This window comes from Ceratotherium simum, chromosome 9, assembly GCF_057802395.1.
Source record: "Ceratotherium simum simum isolate JZ-2026a chromosome 9, ASM5780239v1, whole genome shotgun sequence".
Lineage (NCBI taxonomy): Eukaryota > Metazoa > Chordata > Mammalia > Perissodactyla > Rhinocerotidae > Ceratotherium > Ceratotherium simum.
This window is the reverse complement of record NC_141908.1, coordinates 77,745,772-77,766,503: the sequence shown is the minus strand read 5'-3', so window position 1 is coordinate 77,766,503 and position 20,732 is coordinate 77,745,772. Positions and strand designations below refer to the sequence as shown.

Below are 20,732 nucleotides of genomic sequence, written 5' to 3'. Positions count from 1 at the left end.
ACTGTAAGGTTTAAAGAACTTCCTTAAAGTTGTAGAACTAGTAAGTGGTGGAGCTGGGAATGTAGGCAGTCTGGCTTCAGACTACACTTCATCAAACTGCCTCTCACACCAGAGCTTGCTATGCTAAGAGTTTGCTTCTGTTTACAGTTAAGCTTCTTAGAATCTTAAATGTATCTCAGAGTTTTCTTTAAAATGAGCGATACTATTTCATGTAACTGAAGGATTCATTGATTAGTCCAGTTGTTTTCTAATAGTTTTATTACGTTAGTTGAATTTTGATGAAATCCTAAAACATTTCCTCTATGCTCCATTTTTTTTTTTTAAACAAACTTCGTTTTGCTTAAGTGTTGAGTATTGAAGATTGTTCTTTAAGCGTAGGTTTAAAAAAAAAACGGAGCACAGTTTTGCTAAAGGCAGTCCATATGATTTCTTTTACTCTACAAATAGTTTTCTTAAGCTTCATTGCCCAGTTTTCAAGAATTATGTGGATATATGTCCATTTAAATAAAATTTGAAATTAATACTGGAAAATAATATAAATTAGTAAGGTGCTTATCTTCATTAGCATGGTTAAAATCTTTTTGCTGTATTTATTTTAATAGGAACTATTAGTTTTAGCATATTATGAGGAAAGTTTTAATGGACCTCTAATGGAAAGTTTGGGAATGACTTAGTAATAATTACATAGAAAATTGCACAAGAAAAAGAAACATACAAGAGCAAGACACATTTTAACTCCAGGGAAGTTAAAAAATGTTACAGGAAAGGAAATATAATCATTGTAACTATACTGTTAAACTCTGAAAAGTAGTTACATATATATAATAATATAAACGTTAAGTATTGATCTAACAAAAAAGTATGATATATAATATATTGGAGGAATGAGGGGAAGAGAAATGTGAAAATTGTAGGGAGAGGGTGTTGAAAGCTAATATTTTTCTTTCACAATAAGCCGTCAATAGATCGTATCTAAAACTAAAAAATCAATTAACAATAATAGAAACATGTTACTTAGAAACATGATTTCATGGCAAAAAACAGAAATCCCTTACAAACATTGAAGAGTGGCTTATGAGGAGTGGAAATTAGGAGGTGGGTAGAGTAGTGTTCTTAAATTATACCCAGGATTTAATTTATGGAAATATGACTGACATGAAGAGGCTAATGCTGTTGAAAGGAGAATTTATTACTTATATTTCCTGAGAAAAAGGGACACACTGCACCACACAGGGCCTCGGGGGAAGTATCAGGGTCGTCAGGAGGCAGAAGACAAGCGAGGGGAGAGCCAAGTCCAAAGCCTTTATTGGGGTTTCCTTGAGAAAAGCAGTGCAGGGCAGAGTCACCAGTTTGGCTAGTTTGAACAATCCAGCAGGCTTTGGGTTGTAGGGGTAGACTTTGGATTGCCTGGTACCTGGCCCTGCTACGATTTAGGGCAGGGAAATATTGACTGTACGTGAGAATTAGATAAGGAGGTGGTTAGGGCTATAGATTTGGGATTGGTTAGTTTGCAAATGAAAGATGTGCTTCCATCTAGCCAAGCCCTTTGCTATCTCTAGGAATTGGCTCACCTGGGGAGGGAAAGTCTCTCTCTGGCCAGCAAGCTTTTTAAGATGTCAAAACATCATAAAATACAGGAAAAAAAGGTTAATACAGGCGTGAGAAAAAAAGCTGTTTCTTGGTTTTAACCATTGTAGAAATGTTTGACTTTTAAACTATGTACTATGTACCTAGGATAAAATACAATTATATTATATATACTTTAAGACTTTAATTTGGTAAAACTTACAAAATAAATCTAGGTTAAAAATAAAACAAAAACATACAAACCAAAAATAAAAAGGAATAGTGAGTGGATTTAATCCAGTTTAATTGTTCTGTTAAAACCCATATTGAAGAATGAATGGTAGTGGACTTCTGGTCTGGCCATGTTGGAATAGCTGATATTGGATATACTCTTCTGCTCTAAACAACTATAAACTGAGTAATATATGTGAAGGAACTATGTTCTGGTATTTTACAGTGGAAATTGGAGTGCTGTAGTCCTTAAGAGAAAGGAAGCGCAAGAGTGAGCTCCACGTTTACAGCAGCTTTCTGTCTGGCAGGGCATCTGGCACAGGAAAGTGAAACCCAAGCAGATAATGGCAGTCTTGCTTGGTGGAGGAAGCACAGGAAACAGATGAGAGTTTTGGGCTGCTAAGGTGGCTGGAATTTGTAAGGCAGGGTCCTAGAGAGGAGGGAGCAGCAGATAAGAAACCCCAGAAATCTGTGTAGCTATTCACTTAGGTTCTTGACTGGATCCTAAGGTCGGCATGGGCAAGGGGAGTTTATTCTAGGAGAAGTTACAGAGAACAGATGCTGGAGAACTGAGAGCCGAGTGGAGATTTCTGAAGTCACAAATTCAGAGTCATGGAGTCTGAGGGGTCTAGCTGGAGAGACCTTGCTGAACATTCCCAGTGTTCAGTTGAGATCCCATAAAGGTGAAGTCTTAGGAATGAGGACCCTGTCCTAAGAGTAAGGGTTAAACCTCAGGACCGAGGACAAAACTGAAATAGACCCATCCTCAGACCAGGCTGTCATAAGATCAAGATGATCTGCTAGTAATTAATTGCCTTTCAAAAAAGAACTCAGTACTTTTTAGAGAAAGATATAAAAACCCAGAGTCTCTACACATCTACATTGTATGCTTTACAATGCCCATTATACAATAAAACATTGCTACTCCTGGGGAAATAAAAATAGACAATAGAGGTAAACCCACAGGTGGCCCAAATGTTTGAATTAGCAGATTAGAACTTTATAGTAACTATCATACATGTGTCAAAGGGAAAAAGGAAGACAAAATGAATGATCCGAATGGGAATTTTGAAGGGAATGGAAACTCTAAAAAGAACCAAATGGAAATTCTAGATCTGCAAAATATGATATTGAAATGAAGAATTCATTCGAAGTGCTTAAAAGCATTCTGGACAGCGCAAAAGAAAGGATCTGTGAACTGAAAGACAAGTCAATAGAAATCATTCAAATCAAAGCTCAGAGAGAAAAAAAATGAAAAAATAGAAGAGACCAGAGGGCAATATCTCTCAATTTACAGATGTGTAATTGCATCACAGGAGGAAAGAAGGCACGTATTTAGTGTATTAGTATTTTAGAGGTTTTTTTGCTAAACATTTTCCAAAATTGATGAAAGACATCAATCCCATAGATTCAAGAAACTGAGTGAATCTCGAGCAAAGTACAAAAATGATCACACCTAAGTACATCATAATCAAACTGCTAAACACCAAAAATAAAGAGTAAATCTTAAAGGTAGCTGGAGGGGGAAAAACACATTCAGGTGAACGACAGTAACGGTAGACTTCCCATCAGAAACAGTGGAGGTCAGGGGACAAGGGAATGCCATCTTTCAAGTGCTAAAAAAATAAAGTCAACCTAAATTTCTAAATCCGGTAAAAATATTCAAAAAGATGGTGCAAGACAAAAGCTGAGAGAATTTGTGTCTAGAAGATCTGCATTATAATAAAAGTCAGGAAGATCCAAGTTGGAGAGAAATGATCCCCGATACAAGCCCAGGTACGCAGGAAGAAACGAAGAGGATAGGTAATGGTGAATATATTCGTAAAAAAGCCTGTTTTAAAAATGTTCTACAAAAGACTCTTGACTATTTACAAGAAAATAATGATGGTGAATGGTAGAATTTATAGCATATGTAAAAATGGAATATATGACAAGAATAGCACAAAAGGTGAGGAGGTACAAGTGGAATTGTATTATTTTGCATGATATGGTATAATTTTAATTCAAGATATACTGTGGTATATTAAGGATGCATAGTATAATCCCTAGAGCAACCATGAAAAACAGTACAAAAATGTATTAGAAAGGAAGAAAGCAGAGAGAAGTGGGGGGAGGAGAGGTGGAAGGAAGGGAGAGAAGAAAGTGCAAACTTAATTAGCATTGAGTTTGAAAACTTAGAAAATCACAGTAAAACCTTAGGAGAGCAGGAGGAAGAAATTAATACAGAGAAAAGAAATAAATGACTTATAAACAGTAGAAGTATTAAAGAAATACTAGAGGTGGTTGTTGATAAAACTAATACAGTAGACACAATTCTGGTAAGTCTCATCAAGAAAATTGTGCAACATTTGGAATATAGGTATAAATATGGAAGTGGTTTTAAAAAACTGTAAGAGAATACCGTATATAATGTGATTCTAAAAATTTGAAAATCTAGATGAAATAGAATATTATATTAGAAAACATAAATTACATTATGTTTTAGATCTATCTTTTATAAACTGAATATGTTTGGATTTTTAAAATACAGTCTGACAATCTTTGTAGTTTAACTACATTATGTAGCCTGTTACATTCCATGTAATTATAAATACATTTAAGTTTAAATTTGTTACATTATTTTGTGCTATTTGTTCCAACTGAGCCATAGATTCTTTTTCTTCTTTCTTGCCTTCTTTGGGATTGAGCACTTAAAAATCTTACTCTATTTTTACTCCTCTTGTATTGGAAATTATACACTATTTCTTTTTTAATGGTGATTTTAGAAATTATACTATGTATGCTTATCAAATCCCATGTTTAACAATACCTTCATTCTTCTCCTGGGCAAAACAAGGACCTTAGAAGCTTTAATTCCAGTTGCTACTTTCAACTAATATGTTATTATTGTATTATTTTTCTTTATTTTTAAATCACCTTAGCTGTAAATTTTATTTATTTAATTTAGTCTATATTTGTTTAGTTTTACCTACATATTTGCCGCTTTAACCTTTCTTACAGCTCAGATTCTCCTCCTCGGTTCACTTATCTTCCATCTGAAGTGTTAATTTAAAATTTCTTCCCATGAGAGTTAGTTGGTGACAGATTCAGTTTTTGTTTGCTTGAAAATGTCTGTTTCATTCTCATTCTTTTTTTTTTTTTTTTTGGTGAGGAAGATCAGCCCTGACCTAACATCAATGCCAATCCTCCTCTTTTTTTGCTGAGGAAGACTGGCCCTGGGCTAACATCTGTGCCCATCTTCCTCCACTTTATATGGGAGGCCGCCACAGCATGGCCTGACAAGCGGTGCATCAGTGCGCACCTAGGATCCAAACCTGGGCGGCCAGCAGTGGAGCGTGTGCACTTAACCACTACACCACGGGGCTGGCCCCTCTTTTTCCATTTTTTTTTTGTGAGCAAGATTAGCCCTGAGCTAACATCTATGGCTAGTCCTCCTCTTTTTTTGAAGAAGATTGGCTCTGGGCTAACATGCGTGCCCATCTTCCTCTAATTTACATGGGACACTGCCACAGCATGGCTTGACAAGTGGCGCGTCAGTCTGAGCCTGGGATCTGAACCTGCGAACCCTGGGCCGCTGAAGCAAAGTGCACAAACTTAACCGCTATGCCACTGGGCCTGCTCCTCATTCTCATTCTTGAATAATATTTTCAGGGAGTATAGAACTCTAGGTCTGCAGTTATTTTCTGAAGTATCATTCCACTACCTCCTGGCTTCCATATTTGTTGAAGAGAAGTTGCCTGTCAGTCTCTCACCTCTGAAAATAATGTCTTTTTCTCTTTGTGTTTCTTTTTATGTAGTTTTTTTATTTCACTCTAATATGTGTGTATTTGGATTTCTTTCTTTTCATCCTGTTGGGATTTATTGGGCTGCTTAAACTGGATTGTTGATGTTCATCAGTTATGGAAAATCCTTAGCCATTGTTATCTCTTCAATACTGCCTCACTGTCCCATTTTCTTGATCCTTTATTTTCTTTCCTGGAACTTTGACATATGTTAGATAGTCTTACACTATCATCATGTCTTTTAACTTTTTTTTCCTATTTTCCATCACTTTGTCTCTTTGTCTTGCATTCTAGATAATTCCTTTGATCTTTATTCCAGTTCACTAATTCTCTTAAGCTGCAGCTAATCTGTGGTTGAGTCTATACATGGAGTGTTTTTATTTATTTTTATTTATTTATTTATTTTTTAGTAAGATCAACCCTGAGCTAACATCCATGCCAATGCTCCTCTTTTTGCTGAGGAAGACCAGCCCTGAGGTAACGTCTATTGCCAATCCTCCTCCTCCGCCCCGCCACCCAAGCCCGAGTAGGTAGTTGTATGTCGTAGTTGCACATCCTGCTAGTTGCTGTATGTGGGACGCCGCCTCAGCGTGGACGGAGAAGCAGTGCGTCGGTGCGCACCCAGGATCCGAACCCGGGCCGCCAGTAGCAGAGCGCACACACTTAACCGCTAAGCCACGGCCAGCCCTGAGTGTTTTTATTCAGTTATTTTAGTTTTCATTTCTACGAGTTTTATTACTTCTTTTTTCAAGCTTGCTAAATCATGTTGAGAGTTTCCTAAGCTAGGAATATATTTTCAGCTTGTATTTTATTTCCTTAAACATAGTAAGCATAGCTCCTTAAAATTCCAGTACTTTTCGTTTTTGTGGTCTGTTTCTATTGATCTCATTCATGGTGCCTTGTTTCCTTGTTGTTTTAGTTATTTTTGACTGTGCTATGCTCATTTTCTTTGGAAAATTGTTTGTGGAATTTGGGGCTAGGATGGAAGTAACAGCTTTAAGGAAGATGTGTGTTTGCTTCTGAGGCACCTAGGGCGCTGCTGGTTTGGGGCCACTTGACCAGCTTAAACTGTATTCCACACTTGGAAGGTTTCTTTTTAAATTAAGTTATCTTGTTTATTTGTTTGTTTGTTTATATTATGGTAAAATATACGTAATGTAAAATTTAGCACTTTAACCATTTTAGGTGTCAAGCTTGAGAGTTTTTATGCCATCCAGTGGATGTGAATCTAGGCTGCAATTCTGCTAAACAGGTTTTTGTTTATATCTTTTCAAGGACATCCCCCCCTCATTCTGCTCAGCAGTACAGCTTTCCTTGTAGCCTCTTATGGATGGGATGGGAGAAAGGTTTCTACATTCACTGAGGCCTAGCCCTTTGAGTTCTCAGCTTTATGGGAGGAGGGTAGGAGTGGATCTCCAGTTACATGCCCATGTCTTGTCTTCTCTATTCTGGGCCTTCTATTCTGTGACCTTGGAAACTGCAGTTCCCCGTCACCTGATTGGGAAATGCAACTTCAGGGTCTAGTTTACCTCCTGAGTGTCTATCAATGGTTAGAGTTTTAGAGATTACTTCTTACCCTTTATTAACTTTTTTATGCTTTTAAGAAGATATTTTTAATATTTTGTTCAACATTCATAGTTTTCTAGCAGCCAGTTTGGTTCTAATAATCTAGAGGCCAGTAGCTGAAGAACTGATCCTGCCCTTCAAGCACTGTGCTGGCACACAGGGTTATGCTTGCATTCCTTTTCTCTCACTTCTCAGGAGAAGACGGTCATAAACAACTTTGAGAAGTCTCATACAGACTCTGTGACCTCAACCATGGGGAAAGACACCATAAAAACGCACCTAAAGGATATCGGATCAGTAATCAAAACCCTCCCAACAAACAAAAACCCAGGACCAGATGGCTTCACCAGATGGCCAAAAATTTAAAGAAGAATTAATACCAATCCTGCTTAAACTCTTCCAAAAAGTAGAAGAGGAGGGTGCACTTCTAAGTTCGTATTATGAGGCCAGCATTACCCTGATACCAAAACCAGACCAAGGACACTATGAGAAAATTACAGGCCAATATTCCTAATGAACACAGATGCAAAAATACTCAACAAATTATTATCAAATTAAATTCAACAATACATTAAAAGGATCATACACAATGATCAAGTAGGATTTGTTCCAGGGATGCAAGGATGGTTCAACATCTGCAAATCAATCAATGTGATAGACCACATTAACAAAAAGGATAAAAATCAAATGATCATCTCAACAGAAGCAGAAAAAGATTTTGTCAAAATTCAACATCCATTCATGATAAAAACTCTCAACAAAGTGGCTATAGAGGGGATGTACCTCAACATAATGAAGACCACATACGAAAAGCCCACAGTTAACATCATACTTAATGGTGGAAAACTGAAAGCTTTTCCTCTAAGATCAGGAACAAGACAAGGATACCCACTTTCACCACTTTATTCAACATAATACTGGAAGTCCTAGCCAGAGCAATTAGGAAAGAAAAATAAATACAAGGCATCTAAATCAGAAGAGAAGAAGAAAATTTGTCTCCATTTGCAGATGACATGGTATTGTATATAGAAAACCCTAAAGACTCCACCAAAAAACTGTCAGAAGTAATAAACGAATTAATAAAGTTGCAGGATATAAAAATCAATAAACAAAAATCAGTTGCATTTCCATGCACTACAAACAAACTGTCAGAGAAATTAAGAAACAGTTCCATTTATAATCCCATCAAAAAGAATAAAATACCTAGAAATAAATATAATCAAGGAAGTGAAAGATATGTGCACTGAAAACTATAAGACATTGATGAAAGAATTTGAAGAAGACACAAATAAATGGAAAGATATTCCATACTCATGAATTGGAAGAATTAATATTGTTAAAATGGCCATATTACCCTAAGCAATCTATAGTTTCAATGCAATCTCTATAAAAAGTCCAATGGCATTTTTCACAGAAATAGAAAAACAATCCTAAAATTTGTATGGAACAGCAAAAGACCCCAAATAGCCAAAGCAATCTTGAGAAAGAAAAATAAAGCTAGAGGCGTCACATTTCCTGATTTCGAACTATATTACAAAGCTATAGTAATCAATACAGTATGGTATTGGCATAAAAAGAGACACATAGATCAATGGAACAGAATAGAGAGCCCAGAAATAAATCCATTTATTTATGGTCAATTAATTTATGACAAAAGAGCCAAGAATATGCAGTAGGGAAAGGACAGTCTCTTCAATAAATGCTGTTGGGAAAACTGGACAGCCGCATGCAGAAGAATGAAACTGGACCACTATCTTATACCATACACAAACTCAAAGTGAATTAAAGACTTGAATGTAAGACTTAAAACCATAAAACTCCTAGAAAAAAATATAGGAGATAATTCCTTGACATCAGTCTTAGCAATGTTTTTTGGATTTGACACCAAAAACAAAGGCAACACATGCGAAAAGAAACAAGTGAGACTACATCAAACTAAAAGCTTCTGTACAGCAAAGGAAACCATCAATAAAATGAAAATACAACCTACACAATGGGAGAAAATATTTGAAGTAATATATCTTAAAAATTCTCATCACAAAAAAAATTGTAACTGCATGGTGGTGGATGTTAACTTATTGTTATAACCATTTCACAATATATACAATTATCACATCATTATGTTGTACACCTAAAAGTAATGCAATGTTATATGTCAACTATGTCTCAATTTAAAAATATTTTTTAAAAGGCACCTAGAATCTTGGAGTGGAGAGGCATGAGATTTTTTTCTAATTAGCAAAAGAGTGTATGAATTTTAAAGGTCACATAATAATGGTATTGTGTTACAGAGCTCAAGGTTGGGAGAGAGTTCCAAGTTGAGACAATGGTATACATTTTATCAGCAAGGTAAAGACCAAAAAGGATGTTGGATGTGTTTTGATACTGGATGCTTGGATAACCTAGATTATTTGGATTGGATATTGGATTACCTTTGATCATGTAGTTTCAGTAGAGTGTTGAGGCTAAACTTTTGTGTAGAGTTAAAAAGAGAATGTGGGAAGTGGGTGTTTCAAAAAGACTATCATTGATGTTAGACGTAAACAAGATCCTGATTTTTGTTGACTTTAGGGTATATGTGACTGTGAGATTGAAAAGTTATAAGGCTAGTAACATGCGAAAACTAATCATTAAGTATGCACATAATATAATATAGTTTATGAAGGTATTTGTTCAGAAATTATATTTGAAATTCAGACTGAAGATGTAATGCTTCTTTTCATATGTATTTTGTATCAAGGTTCCCAGACGTCAAGACGATGAGCGGAATAATATTTACTTGGAACTAATGCAATATGACAATACAGAAAAATATCCTCTCTTGTTGGGGAGTGTTCAGGTCCACCTTTATGAAGTAATTCAGGTGTGTATCAGAATCGTTTGGCCCCTTGGTATCACATTGTCCAGTTGGTGTTTGTCATTATGATTTATCTATACCTCATGGACTCCTTTTATTTTTTATCCGCCTTCAAACTCATGTGCTTAGGGAATAATATCTCCCTCTGGATATAAAAAAATGAGTTGGTTTGTAACAGCATAATGTTTTTAAAAATTTATTTTCTGGAAGGGCAGTGATATATCCTAAAAAGGCCAAGCATGTTTTATTATGTTTTCTGAAATGTTTTAAAATAAGACTGAAACCACAAACCTGGTCTCTTAGCTGTCAGCACAGGTTTCCGCTCAGTTCTTTATCCTTATCTGGGCTGCTGGCAGTCGCCTGTTGGTGTGTCGTTTCGGGGTCAGCCAGCGTTGTGGGCCAAGTTTATACACAGACTTTGTGGTTCCTTCTCTCTTGCTTTCTCCTTTCTAGGAGTCTCCCCTCACTTTCCAGCAGCCATGGTTGCTCGGAACTCAAAGGAAGAGAACTAATTGATCAGGGAACAAGAATAAACAATCTGAAGGATTTTCAGGAATATTTGTTAGGACATAAAGCGAGGAAGCCCTCAAAGACTAATGGAATTATGTCAAAGGACACAAGAGCCGGGCTGCAGGTGCTCCTACTGGCCAATTTCAGGGTAATTTGAACATCAAAAAGATCATTACAAATTCTGAATAGAGAAAAACTCATGAATCCTTGGTGATTTTTAAAAAAGAAAAGCAAAAGAGAGCGTGGGAAGAAACAGGGAGGTTTTTCATTTTTAAGCAGAAGAATGCCAGTTAATAAATGTAGAAAGAATGATAGAATTACAAATTCACCATTTTTGCAGCACTTTATAGTGAATAATGATTAATTCAGTCAAGACTTAGCAATGGTACTGAAAACATTAGTTGAAAGGTTATTGGGGAATAGGATATTTACGGGGTGTCACAGTAACAGCCCACAGATTAATTATTGCAAAGGGGAAAATGTGTCTCTATAGTAGAGAGGTGTGGTGGTTACCACTTTAACTAAGAGCTTAAACTTAGCATGAGTAATTGTGGCCAACTTAATGTCATGTACTTCCTATGGTGGTACAACATGAAGTACACGGTATTACCTGTGAATACTCATCAAAAATGTTTGACCCAGGTCTAACCAAGCCGAGTCTAGACCTAAGTTTTAACTTACAGGAATTTAGGGGATAGGGAAAAAGTGAAACATGATGATATGGTAAGATAAATAGGTAATGTAGGACATACCAACTTAGATTTTTTAAAAAGTTAAGGTCATTTAAAAAAAAAAAAAAAGATGGAGGGAACTATTCTAGATTAAAAGAAATACAACCAGGGCCGGCCCCGTGGCTTGGTGGTTAAGTGCGCGCGCTCCGCTACTGGCGGCCCAGGGTTTGGATCCTGGGCGCGCACCGCTGCACTGCTTCTCCAGTCATGCTGAGGCCACGTCCCACATACAGCAACTAGAAGGATGTGCAGCTATGACATACAACTATCTACTGGGGCTTTGGGGGAAAACAAACAAACAAAAAAAATGGAGGAGGATTGGCAATAGATGTTAGCTCAGAGCCAGTCTTCCTCAGCGAAAAGAGGAGGATTAGCATGGATGTTAGCTCAGGGCTGATCTTCCTCACACACACACAAAAAAAAGAAATACAACCAGTTTGATTGAATATAGATTTGAAAAAGACAGTAACAAAAGACACTATTGTGACAATTAGGAAAATTTGAATATATACTGAATATTAGATAAAATTCTAAAATTATTGTTAGTTTTCTTTTTTTTCTTCTTTTGAGGAAGATCAGCCCTGAGCTAACATCCAATGCCAATCCTCCTCTCTGTTTTTGCTGAGGAAGATTGGCCCTGGGCTAACATCCATGCCTATCTTCCTCTACTTTATATGGGATGCCGCCACAGCATGGCTTGACAAGCAGTACGTCGGTGCGCGCCCAGGATCGGAACCTGGGAACCCTGGACCACCAAAGCGGAGCGCGCACTTAACTGCTGCGCCCCCTGGCCGGCCCCCAATTGTTAATTTGCTCAAGTGTGATACTGATATTGTGGTTATGTAGAAGAGTATCCGTGTGTTTACAGTATGCATGGTGAGGTTTTAACATTTTGGGGTGAAGTAACATAATGGCTGCAACTTGTAAATAGCGCAGTAAACACATATGTGTACTTACACACAGATAAAGCAAACGTGGCAAAGTGTTAAAGCAATTTTAACAATTGTTAGGTTAAATAATGCTTGAACTTGTTTAATCTAGGTGGAGGGTATATTGGTATTTATTGTTGTAGTCTTTTGGCTGATTTATATGTTTGAAAATTTTTATAATAAGAACTTGGGGAAAATTGGGTAGATTTCCAATATATTAGCAAGAGTCATCCTGTGAAGAAGGAGGAGAACATAGTGACTAATGAATAAGAGTCAGCAACTGAAGAGTCTCAGAGAAATTTGGGGAGAGGATCTTGGAAATGACTAAAATGCCTTCTACGATATGGCAATTTATGCATCAGAAAAATGTGACATTTATTAGTCACATTTTGTTGAAGGAGCTGGGACTTTTGGATTTTAGTTGTGTGTGCGAACATTTCAGTATTTATTTTTATGAGGGTAAATTTTTTAAATGAAAAATATCACCCATCATCCTACAATTCTAATGTAGCATTTCATTTCTCAGAATTTCCTTCCAATTCTTTTTTAGACATATAAGCAGAAAAATAGAAAATATAAAAAGAACCAAATGCAAATTCTAGAACTGAAAAAGACAGTATCTGAAATAAAAAATTCACTTGATGGACTTAACAGCAGAATAGAGATGACAGAGGAAAGGACTGTTCTTTTCCTCCTAATTTCTTTAAAAATATATCTGACTATTTAAAACTAAAACTAAAACCTTGGCTTGTGGGTTTATAATGTAGATGTAATGCATATGACAACTGTACATAAAGGATAGGGAGGGGATGGGGTTAAAGAACCTATAAAATTGCAACATTTGTGTATTTTCCCTGAAGTGGTGCAATGTTAACTCAATAGGGTTGAAGTTCCTAAGCTGCTGCCTGATTCTGTTGCCTTCTGCCCTTCCCCTCAAGAACAGATAACGATTATCCTAAACTTTGTGTTTAATATTCCCTTGCTCTTTTCATAGTTTCACTACTTATGCATAGTTACAAAAATAGTATCATTTGTGTTTCTAAATATATTATGCTTCTAAGATTAATATACTTAATTTCATTAGCTAGTGCTTATTCTTTCACTGCTGTATACTATTACATATGGGAGTATTCCTCAGTTTGCCTTTAAATTTGTTAGTGGATATTTGGATTGTTTTCAGTTTTTGACTATTATGTACATTGCTGCAGTGAATTTTATTGAACTTATCTTCCAATGCATACCTGCAAAAAGTTTCTGTGTTATGAGGAATTGCTCTCTATGAGTCTCTATGATGAATTTCTACATCATAGGTAGAGAGACCATATTATTTATTGAACAGAGTCATCAGGGAAAGCAATTTTGGATATTTATGGATTTCTTCAAAAAACCTTATGATTTTAGCTGTGGTGTGTTCAAGATGTGCTATCTCTGTGTTATATGTGTCAATATTCTTTTATAGCCACTTCTACCTTAATAGAGGATTACATGATTTTCCTTATTAGAATTCTTCAGTTACTCCTGTTTGGTCAAAACTTGATTAGCAGACATCTGGTCCTGTCCAAAACGTCCATAAGACATTTGGTCCATGCCAAAAGGTCCTTGCATTTGGTCCTGTCCAAAATGTCCATGAGCATATTTGGTCCATGCCAAATGGTTTTGGACAGGACCAAATATCAAGGACCTTTTGACTTGGACCCAGTATCTCCATGGACGTTTTCAACAGGACCAAATATGACCAGATATTAAGGACCTTTTGGCGTGGGCCAAATGTTTTATGGACTAAATGTCTTATGGTTGTTTTGGACAGGACCAAATGTCCTTTGGGGCAAAACTCAGATCCCAGAAGTACAAAGTTGACCGTGAAGACTTTGGTCTTTTTGGGTTTTTTTTCCTTTTTGCAGGGAAAGATTTGCCTTGAGCTGAATCTGTTGCCAGTCTTCCTCTTTTTTTCTTTTTTCCTCCCCAAAGCCCCATTGCGTGGTTGTATATCCTAGTTGTAAGTCCTTCTAGTTCTTCTGTGTGAGCCACTGCCACAGCATGGCAACTGGCAGACGGGTGGTATCGTTCCATGACCGGGAAGCGAACCCAGGCAACCAAAGTGGCGAGCACTGAACTTTAACCACTAGGCCATCAGAGCTGTCTCTTTGGTCTTTTTCTTTTTGATGCAGTTTCATTAGCAGGATGTTGGCTTGGGGTGATGGCTATATCATAGTGTTTAAGCATCTGGATAACAGATAATAGAAGACAAGAACTATAAGACAATCACAAATATAATGATAAATGTTTTGAATCCACTTTGTGTCCAGTCCTATTCAAAGAAGTCCTAATGGGAGAGTAAGTCCTATGGATGAATTTGGCCCACCTTAAATAGCTAAGTGGCCTTTTTTTTTAAACTTATTTTCGGATAATTATAGATTTACATGAAGTTGAAAGAAATAATACAGAGAGATCCTATGTATTCTTTGCTCAGTTTCTCCCTGATGGTAACATCTTTCAAAACTATAGCACAGTTAGCACAACCAAGATATGGAACATTTCCATCTCTACAAGGATTCCTCATGTTGCCCTTTTATAGCTACCCCTACTTCCCTCCCACCACTACCCACTCCTTAACCGTTGGCAACCACTAATCTGTCCTTCATTTCTGTGATTTTCTCATTTAAAGGATATTATGTAAATGGAATCATACACTATGTAACCTTTTAGAGTTGGGTTTTTTCACTCAGCATAATTCTCTGGAGAGTCATCCAGGGTGTTGCATGTATCAATAGTTTATTCCTTTTTTGTTGTTGAGTAGTATTCCATGATGTGAATGTACCACGTTTGTTTAACCATTCACCCGTTGGAGGACATCTGGATTGTTTCCAGTTTTTGGTTGTTATGAATAAAGCTACTATAAACATTCATGTAGAGGTTTTTGCATGAACTTAAGTGTTCATTTCTCAGATAAATTTCTGCATTGTAAAGTAGTTGCATGTATAGTCTTTAAAGAAACTGCCAAACTGTTCTCCAGAGTAGTGCCAATGTACGTTCCACCAGAAATGTATGAATGATCCAGTTTCTCAGCATCCTCATCAGCATTTGGTGTTGTCACTATTCTTTATTTTAGCCATTCAGGTAGGTGTGTAGTGGTATCTCATTGTGGTATTTGCAATTCCCTAATAGCTAATAATGTTGAACATCTTTTCATGAGAGCCTTTTAAATTATTGATTATTTTACTTTTCCTGAAGGGTTTACCTAGGTACAACAGGATGCGTAGGCTACTGCACAGACTTTACCACAACTGAACAGTAAAAGGTCGAGGACAGTTTTATTATCTAGGATGATTCTAGTCAACAAATTTTTGCTGATCTGTCTGGTCTCTAAAGCTTGAGCTGTATTATTTACTATTTGGGTCACATACAGGGGTAGATTATAGACCATTTGTTTTAGTTCTAGAACTACTATCCAGGGTAGAAGTCTTCATGTAGACTGGTAGAATTTAGTGCTTGGATGAGTTAGGAAGACCTAATGACCAGGCCCAAACTATGGATCATGTCTAGAAGTATGGGAGGGCCATCTGCTTGCACAACAATTACCCCATGGGTATGGCATGAAGAAGACACAAATGTATTGTTTATGATTACCAATTAGTTGCTTTCTGAGTGTAATTGGCTTGATTATGGAGGACAAAGACCTTGAGTTGAATTAAACAAATCACACTATAGGTTTTTCATAGCTTTATAAAAAAATAATTGGTCTATAGCTTCTATCAGTCATCCCCTGTTCCTTCCTATCTCAGATACATCTTGGGTTCCTTTGAGGCTCTGGGAGAAACCGGAAACCTCAGCTAATTGTTAAGGCCTAGAGTCCAGTTAAGGCATATAAGTATATTAGAGTTTATAATGTTCCTGTATTGATTATAAAAGGGAATGTGATCGTTAATTTTGGGGTGAATTGTAGTCCCATTTGTGTTTATTGGTTTGGCTATATGATCCATACCAAATGAGCTTACGACTAGGTGATAAATTCAACAGTTAGAAAGATTGGTAGCCACTATAATTATTGAGAAAGGCAACAGAGAATGCAAAGATGTGGAAGATTGTTAGAGTAATGCCCCCTAAGTAATCATACCTCCCTGTATTCATACCTTTGAGGAGTCTACAGTCCCCCCCACCCCCCACCCCACAGGCTTAACCATGTAACTTACTTTGGGCTGAGCAGAGCCAAATTCAGGACAGGGAGACAAATAGCTCATTGCCACACATTAAAACTCACCCGAGGAGCTGAGTGAAGACAGGCCTTAAGACTCTGTGGATTTGGACAAGATGCATATTTGGGGTGAATATTTTAATTGGCTCCAGTGAAGGCTCAGTTGGGCAGATCTCAGTGGGACTGCCAGAAATAACTCAAAGATATTTACAGTAGTTAAAAATATGACTAAAAGTTTACTTATATATGAGGGAGATGAATCAATAGGTTGAGTTCTTCGATCAAAAGCAGAGGTAGAGTTTACTAAAGAGAAGAAGAAGAAAAAGCAGTCTTGGAACAGTGAGATGCTTCCCCACTCCCCACTTTGGGGAAAGGGAGGCTGTCAAGAACAAGAAGCTATAAAGAGCAGGTAGACAGGATCATTGAGGAAATCAGTTTCAGTTATTTATGAATTTTCTGAGAAATCTTGTGATTTTACATGAAGAACATATATGATATGCTAATTCTGTGTGATGTCTGCATTGTACCAGCTGTTATTTCCCTCATTACAATGCCTCACCAGGAACTGAGAGGGTAGGTGTTAAATAGGTGCTTGTGGATCGTTATGTTTTGGGGATGCAGAGGATCTGCGAACCAGATGCCAGAGTTTTCACTAACTGAGAATTAGTGACCAGAATGTCTGAAAGATGTGCCAGAGAGCACGAGGCTTAAAAGAGGAAAACTGTTTCTATCTACATGAAATAATGTGATCTGGAAGCAACAGAAGGGCGTGTGGAGGATGCAACTCTACCTCCTGCCCTTGAAGTATGTGGGCCTTCACTTGAGGAGTTTGTGAGGGAAGCAGCATCCTTGTTGGGGAGCCAGGTCTCGGGTAAAGCAAAGGGGGAGTGTTTCGTGGAGCAGTTAAAGATGTAAGGTTGTCTGTTGACTGTGGAATGGGCATCTCATGAGCTGCAGTGGAAAATGCTGAGAAGACAAGGAACCGTGGGCTGTTGGATTAGGTGGGAGGATAGCACAGCAGAGATGACCAGAGGTGGTGACCAAGAATACCGAAGGTGTGCCTGGTTACGGAGACCCCAGAGTCCTCCAGGGAGCAGAGAAGCTCTCCATTCTGTCAGGAGGCAGCTTAGCCTGTGGACCTGTGTTTGAGTAACCCCTCAAAGCGTGCAGGCATGGCACTTCCTCTAAGACTTCCAAAAAGGGGAGCTCTACCTAGCAGGAACATTTTTGTCTAAAAAACATAGATGTAAATATTAACATTTATTTTTGATACAACCTGGAATTTTCATTTTCTTCCAAACATTCATTATATTTGTATTTTAGCTATTAAATTAATATGTGCATTAAAAATCATTACCTGATTTTTAAAAATCTATGAAATGGTTTAGATAATATACAAATGACTACTTGAGTGATTCTGTATTTAAGAATTTTATTATTTATTCTTTTTTCTAGAAAGGATGCTTTATTGAAGAATTTCAAATGTTGAATAAAAACACAGTAAGAACTTTACTGAAACTTCCAAAGTTTTGTGCACATACTTAACATTTTATATAACTTTATTTTTTTTATTCTTTGTAGCCTCTGATATTGTTTTTATTCTTTTTGTTACCCTACCAGTCACTGTTTAAATTAATGGAAATGTATTAAGTAGAAAGTACAATATTTGCTCACAAAATCTTCATCTCCACTTTTCTTTATGCTGCTATCTTACTGCTAAATAGTGATGAAGAAAAGTAGAAATCAGTGGGTAAGAGAGTAAAAAAAAAATGCTTGTAGCTGCTTCTCTGCATAGCCTTAGGGTCCTCACTTGTTGAACTGAGGAAATATTTTTCTCCTTGAGGAGTTTCTAAAGAGTTGTTTAGAGTTCTTACTTGAATTTCTTTTAAGTACTTAAAAATTATTATCTTGATTAATTTATCTTCTATTCAGAGAGGCCTCTGCTGCCAATAGGCAAAGCAGGGCCAAGGAACAGAATGATGGGTATTTGAGGTCATAACCTCTGACACCTCCTTCATTTCACTTGTGAACCAGCTGGGGTTCAGAGAGATGAAATCACTTGTCTAAGTCAGAATTTTATCTGAAAATGGAAGTGGAGAGAAGTGTGAGCAAATACTTAAAAAAATATATACCTACATGTATATGAATATATACACACACACATATATATGTATCTCAGCTTAATCCTATTAACAATTGTAAATTTGTATTTTTCTACATTTTAATTATATTATATTCCTTAACTTTAACATAAAGGTTTTTAACATTTTGGGAACTCCATAGATTCTTCTATAGGAGTTTCTTCTGTAAATGTTGTTGTTTTTTTTTAAATCAGGAGATTCACGCTTTGGTTTTTCTAACTTATAGATTTGTGAAGTAAAAATATCACTTGCTGTCACTTCTCCATTAAAATATCTTTCTGGTAAAATAATAAAATAAATTTGCCACATGTTTAGCTTATCTGCAGGATGGAGGTGGAATTTATGTTCTCCTATGGGAACTTTGGTTATGGATTTTCACATCAGGTAAGTTTCCCTCTTTAAAAAATTATTCTGCTACAGCTCTTCAGCCAGATGGTCCTCTTCTGAGCCTCCATCCTTTCCAGTTTGAGAAACTCTTTAAAATAAATATTTTTAAAAGAATGCTGTTTTTCTCCAGCTTGAAGCAAAATGAAACTTTACCATTATTTGCTTATACATTTTTAAATAATGATCTTTTATTCAAAATGTCTTTATATGAAACTTGCTTTTGTATGTTTGTGTGTGTGTACACACATACTTATGTAATTGAAGACAAAATTATTTTAAGGATTCAAGAAAGAAACGTGGATTTTTATATCTAAAAATACTTATTAAAATTGGAGTCCTTGATGTTATTCAGATATTTTGTACTATGATCACGTATGCTCCTTTCCCCTGTGGTTATTTCAACATCTGGTGTTATTTGAACCCTCCTTGATTCATCAAGAGATAATCTGCCCAGAGAAGATATCTTCCTAGCTGTGGCATGCCCCTTTAAATTCACTACATATATCCATGTTGCAGTGAACATTTTTGTACATTAACCCGTGTCCTTTCCTTTAATTATGTCCTTATGCTAGATTCCTAGAATGGAAATTATTGTCCAAAACAATGACCTTTTCAAAGAATTGTTCTCGAAAAGTTGTACCAACATATATTCTCACCAAGTGTTTGAAAGAACTCTTGATATCCCTGGGTATTATCACAGCTTTGGGGCATTTATAAATCCAGTCCCATTAGTGCTGCTGTTATATACGGGAAATGACCCCTATACTTTGCATGTAATCTTTCATGTCCAGTTTTTGTTATTTTTTATAGTCTTGGTTATTTTTTAATTAGGAATGAAGAGTGGGTACATGAGTTTTAGTAAATAAGTCTACTGCTATGTTAACTGAGAAATCCCAGTAAAATGTGTTTTAAAATTTTGCCTATGGTATATCATAATGATTTTTAATGCATTTCAAATCAGAAGTAAGTAGCGTGCAGATGAAAGGCATGAGGCACACGCTTTTTTCCTTTTTTCTTATCTAACTTTCTTTTCCTTCTGCCTACTTTCTTTTTTTTCTTATCATGAAGTAGGCTTTATAGGGACTCCTACTTATTTAGTCCTCGTTGTGTCAGTCATAGTTTATGAGCGCCAACTTCAGAGGTAGGTTTTGTGTTTGAATATAAGTATAATATGTAACAGTCCCCTTCTTAGGGAGATAGATCCTTTTCAAATAAAACTGGGCGAGTATTGTTTTATGAAGATAGACTCTACTAAAAACAAGGAGCAAAGGTATTGTATGGAAAAGAGTGGGAAATGTAATAAAAGTTAACTTGATTTTATATCTATGAACTTCTCAGTGATATAGTCCCCTACTTACCTGTCATGATACTATAAAAAGAGCACTGTGGTGGGGGCAGATAAAGCTGCATTCCAGCACTGGCTCTCATGCCTACTGGGTAACCTTGAACAGACTTCTGATCTTCAGTGTTATCTGTAAAATAGGCACAGTTATCTACCTCATACAATTATTGAGAGGATTAAATAGTATTAAAGATATAAAATTCTTAGCAGATATTTAGTGCTCAATAAATGTTAGTTCTTCTCCAATTCCTTTTCTCCTTCTATATATCATTTAAGGCCTATTCCATAGTCCTGGAGGATAGTAGTATTAGGGTGAACTGTAATTGTAACTGAAAAGTGTTAAAATATACTTATTTTCTTCAGTTAAAACCTCTTCAGAAAATTATTGAGCCATCCATGTTTATGAATATTGCACCACCTCCAGAAAGAACAGACCCTATAACGTAAGTGAAGTCTTATTAACACAATCAGATCATGTGACATTTGAAACACTTAATC

The 20,732-nt window shown here is 36.5% G+C and overlaps 1 protein-coding gene across 1 annotated transcript in view; it reads left to right on the top strand.

Annotated features, from left to right (window-relative positions):
- The window catches only part of CATSPERT (catsper channel auxiliary subunit tau), a 57,723-nt gene that overhangs the window by 15,567 nt on the left and 21,424 nt on the right, over positions 1-20,732 (top strand). Inside the window, exons 5-8 of the mRNA XM_004426868.3 lie at positions 9,886-10,008; positions 17,820-17,864; positions 18,821-18,889; positions 20,598-20,677. Coding sequence (XP_004426925.2) covers positions 9,886-10,008; positions 17,820-17,864; positions 18,821-18,889; positions 20,598-20,677 — 317 coding nt within the window. The remainder of the gene's footprint in view (positions 1-9,885; positions 10,009-17,819; positions 17,865-18,820; positions 18,890-20,597; positions 20,678-20,732) is intronic.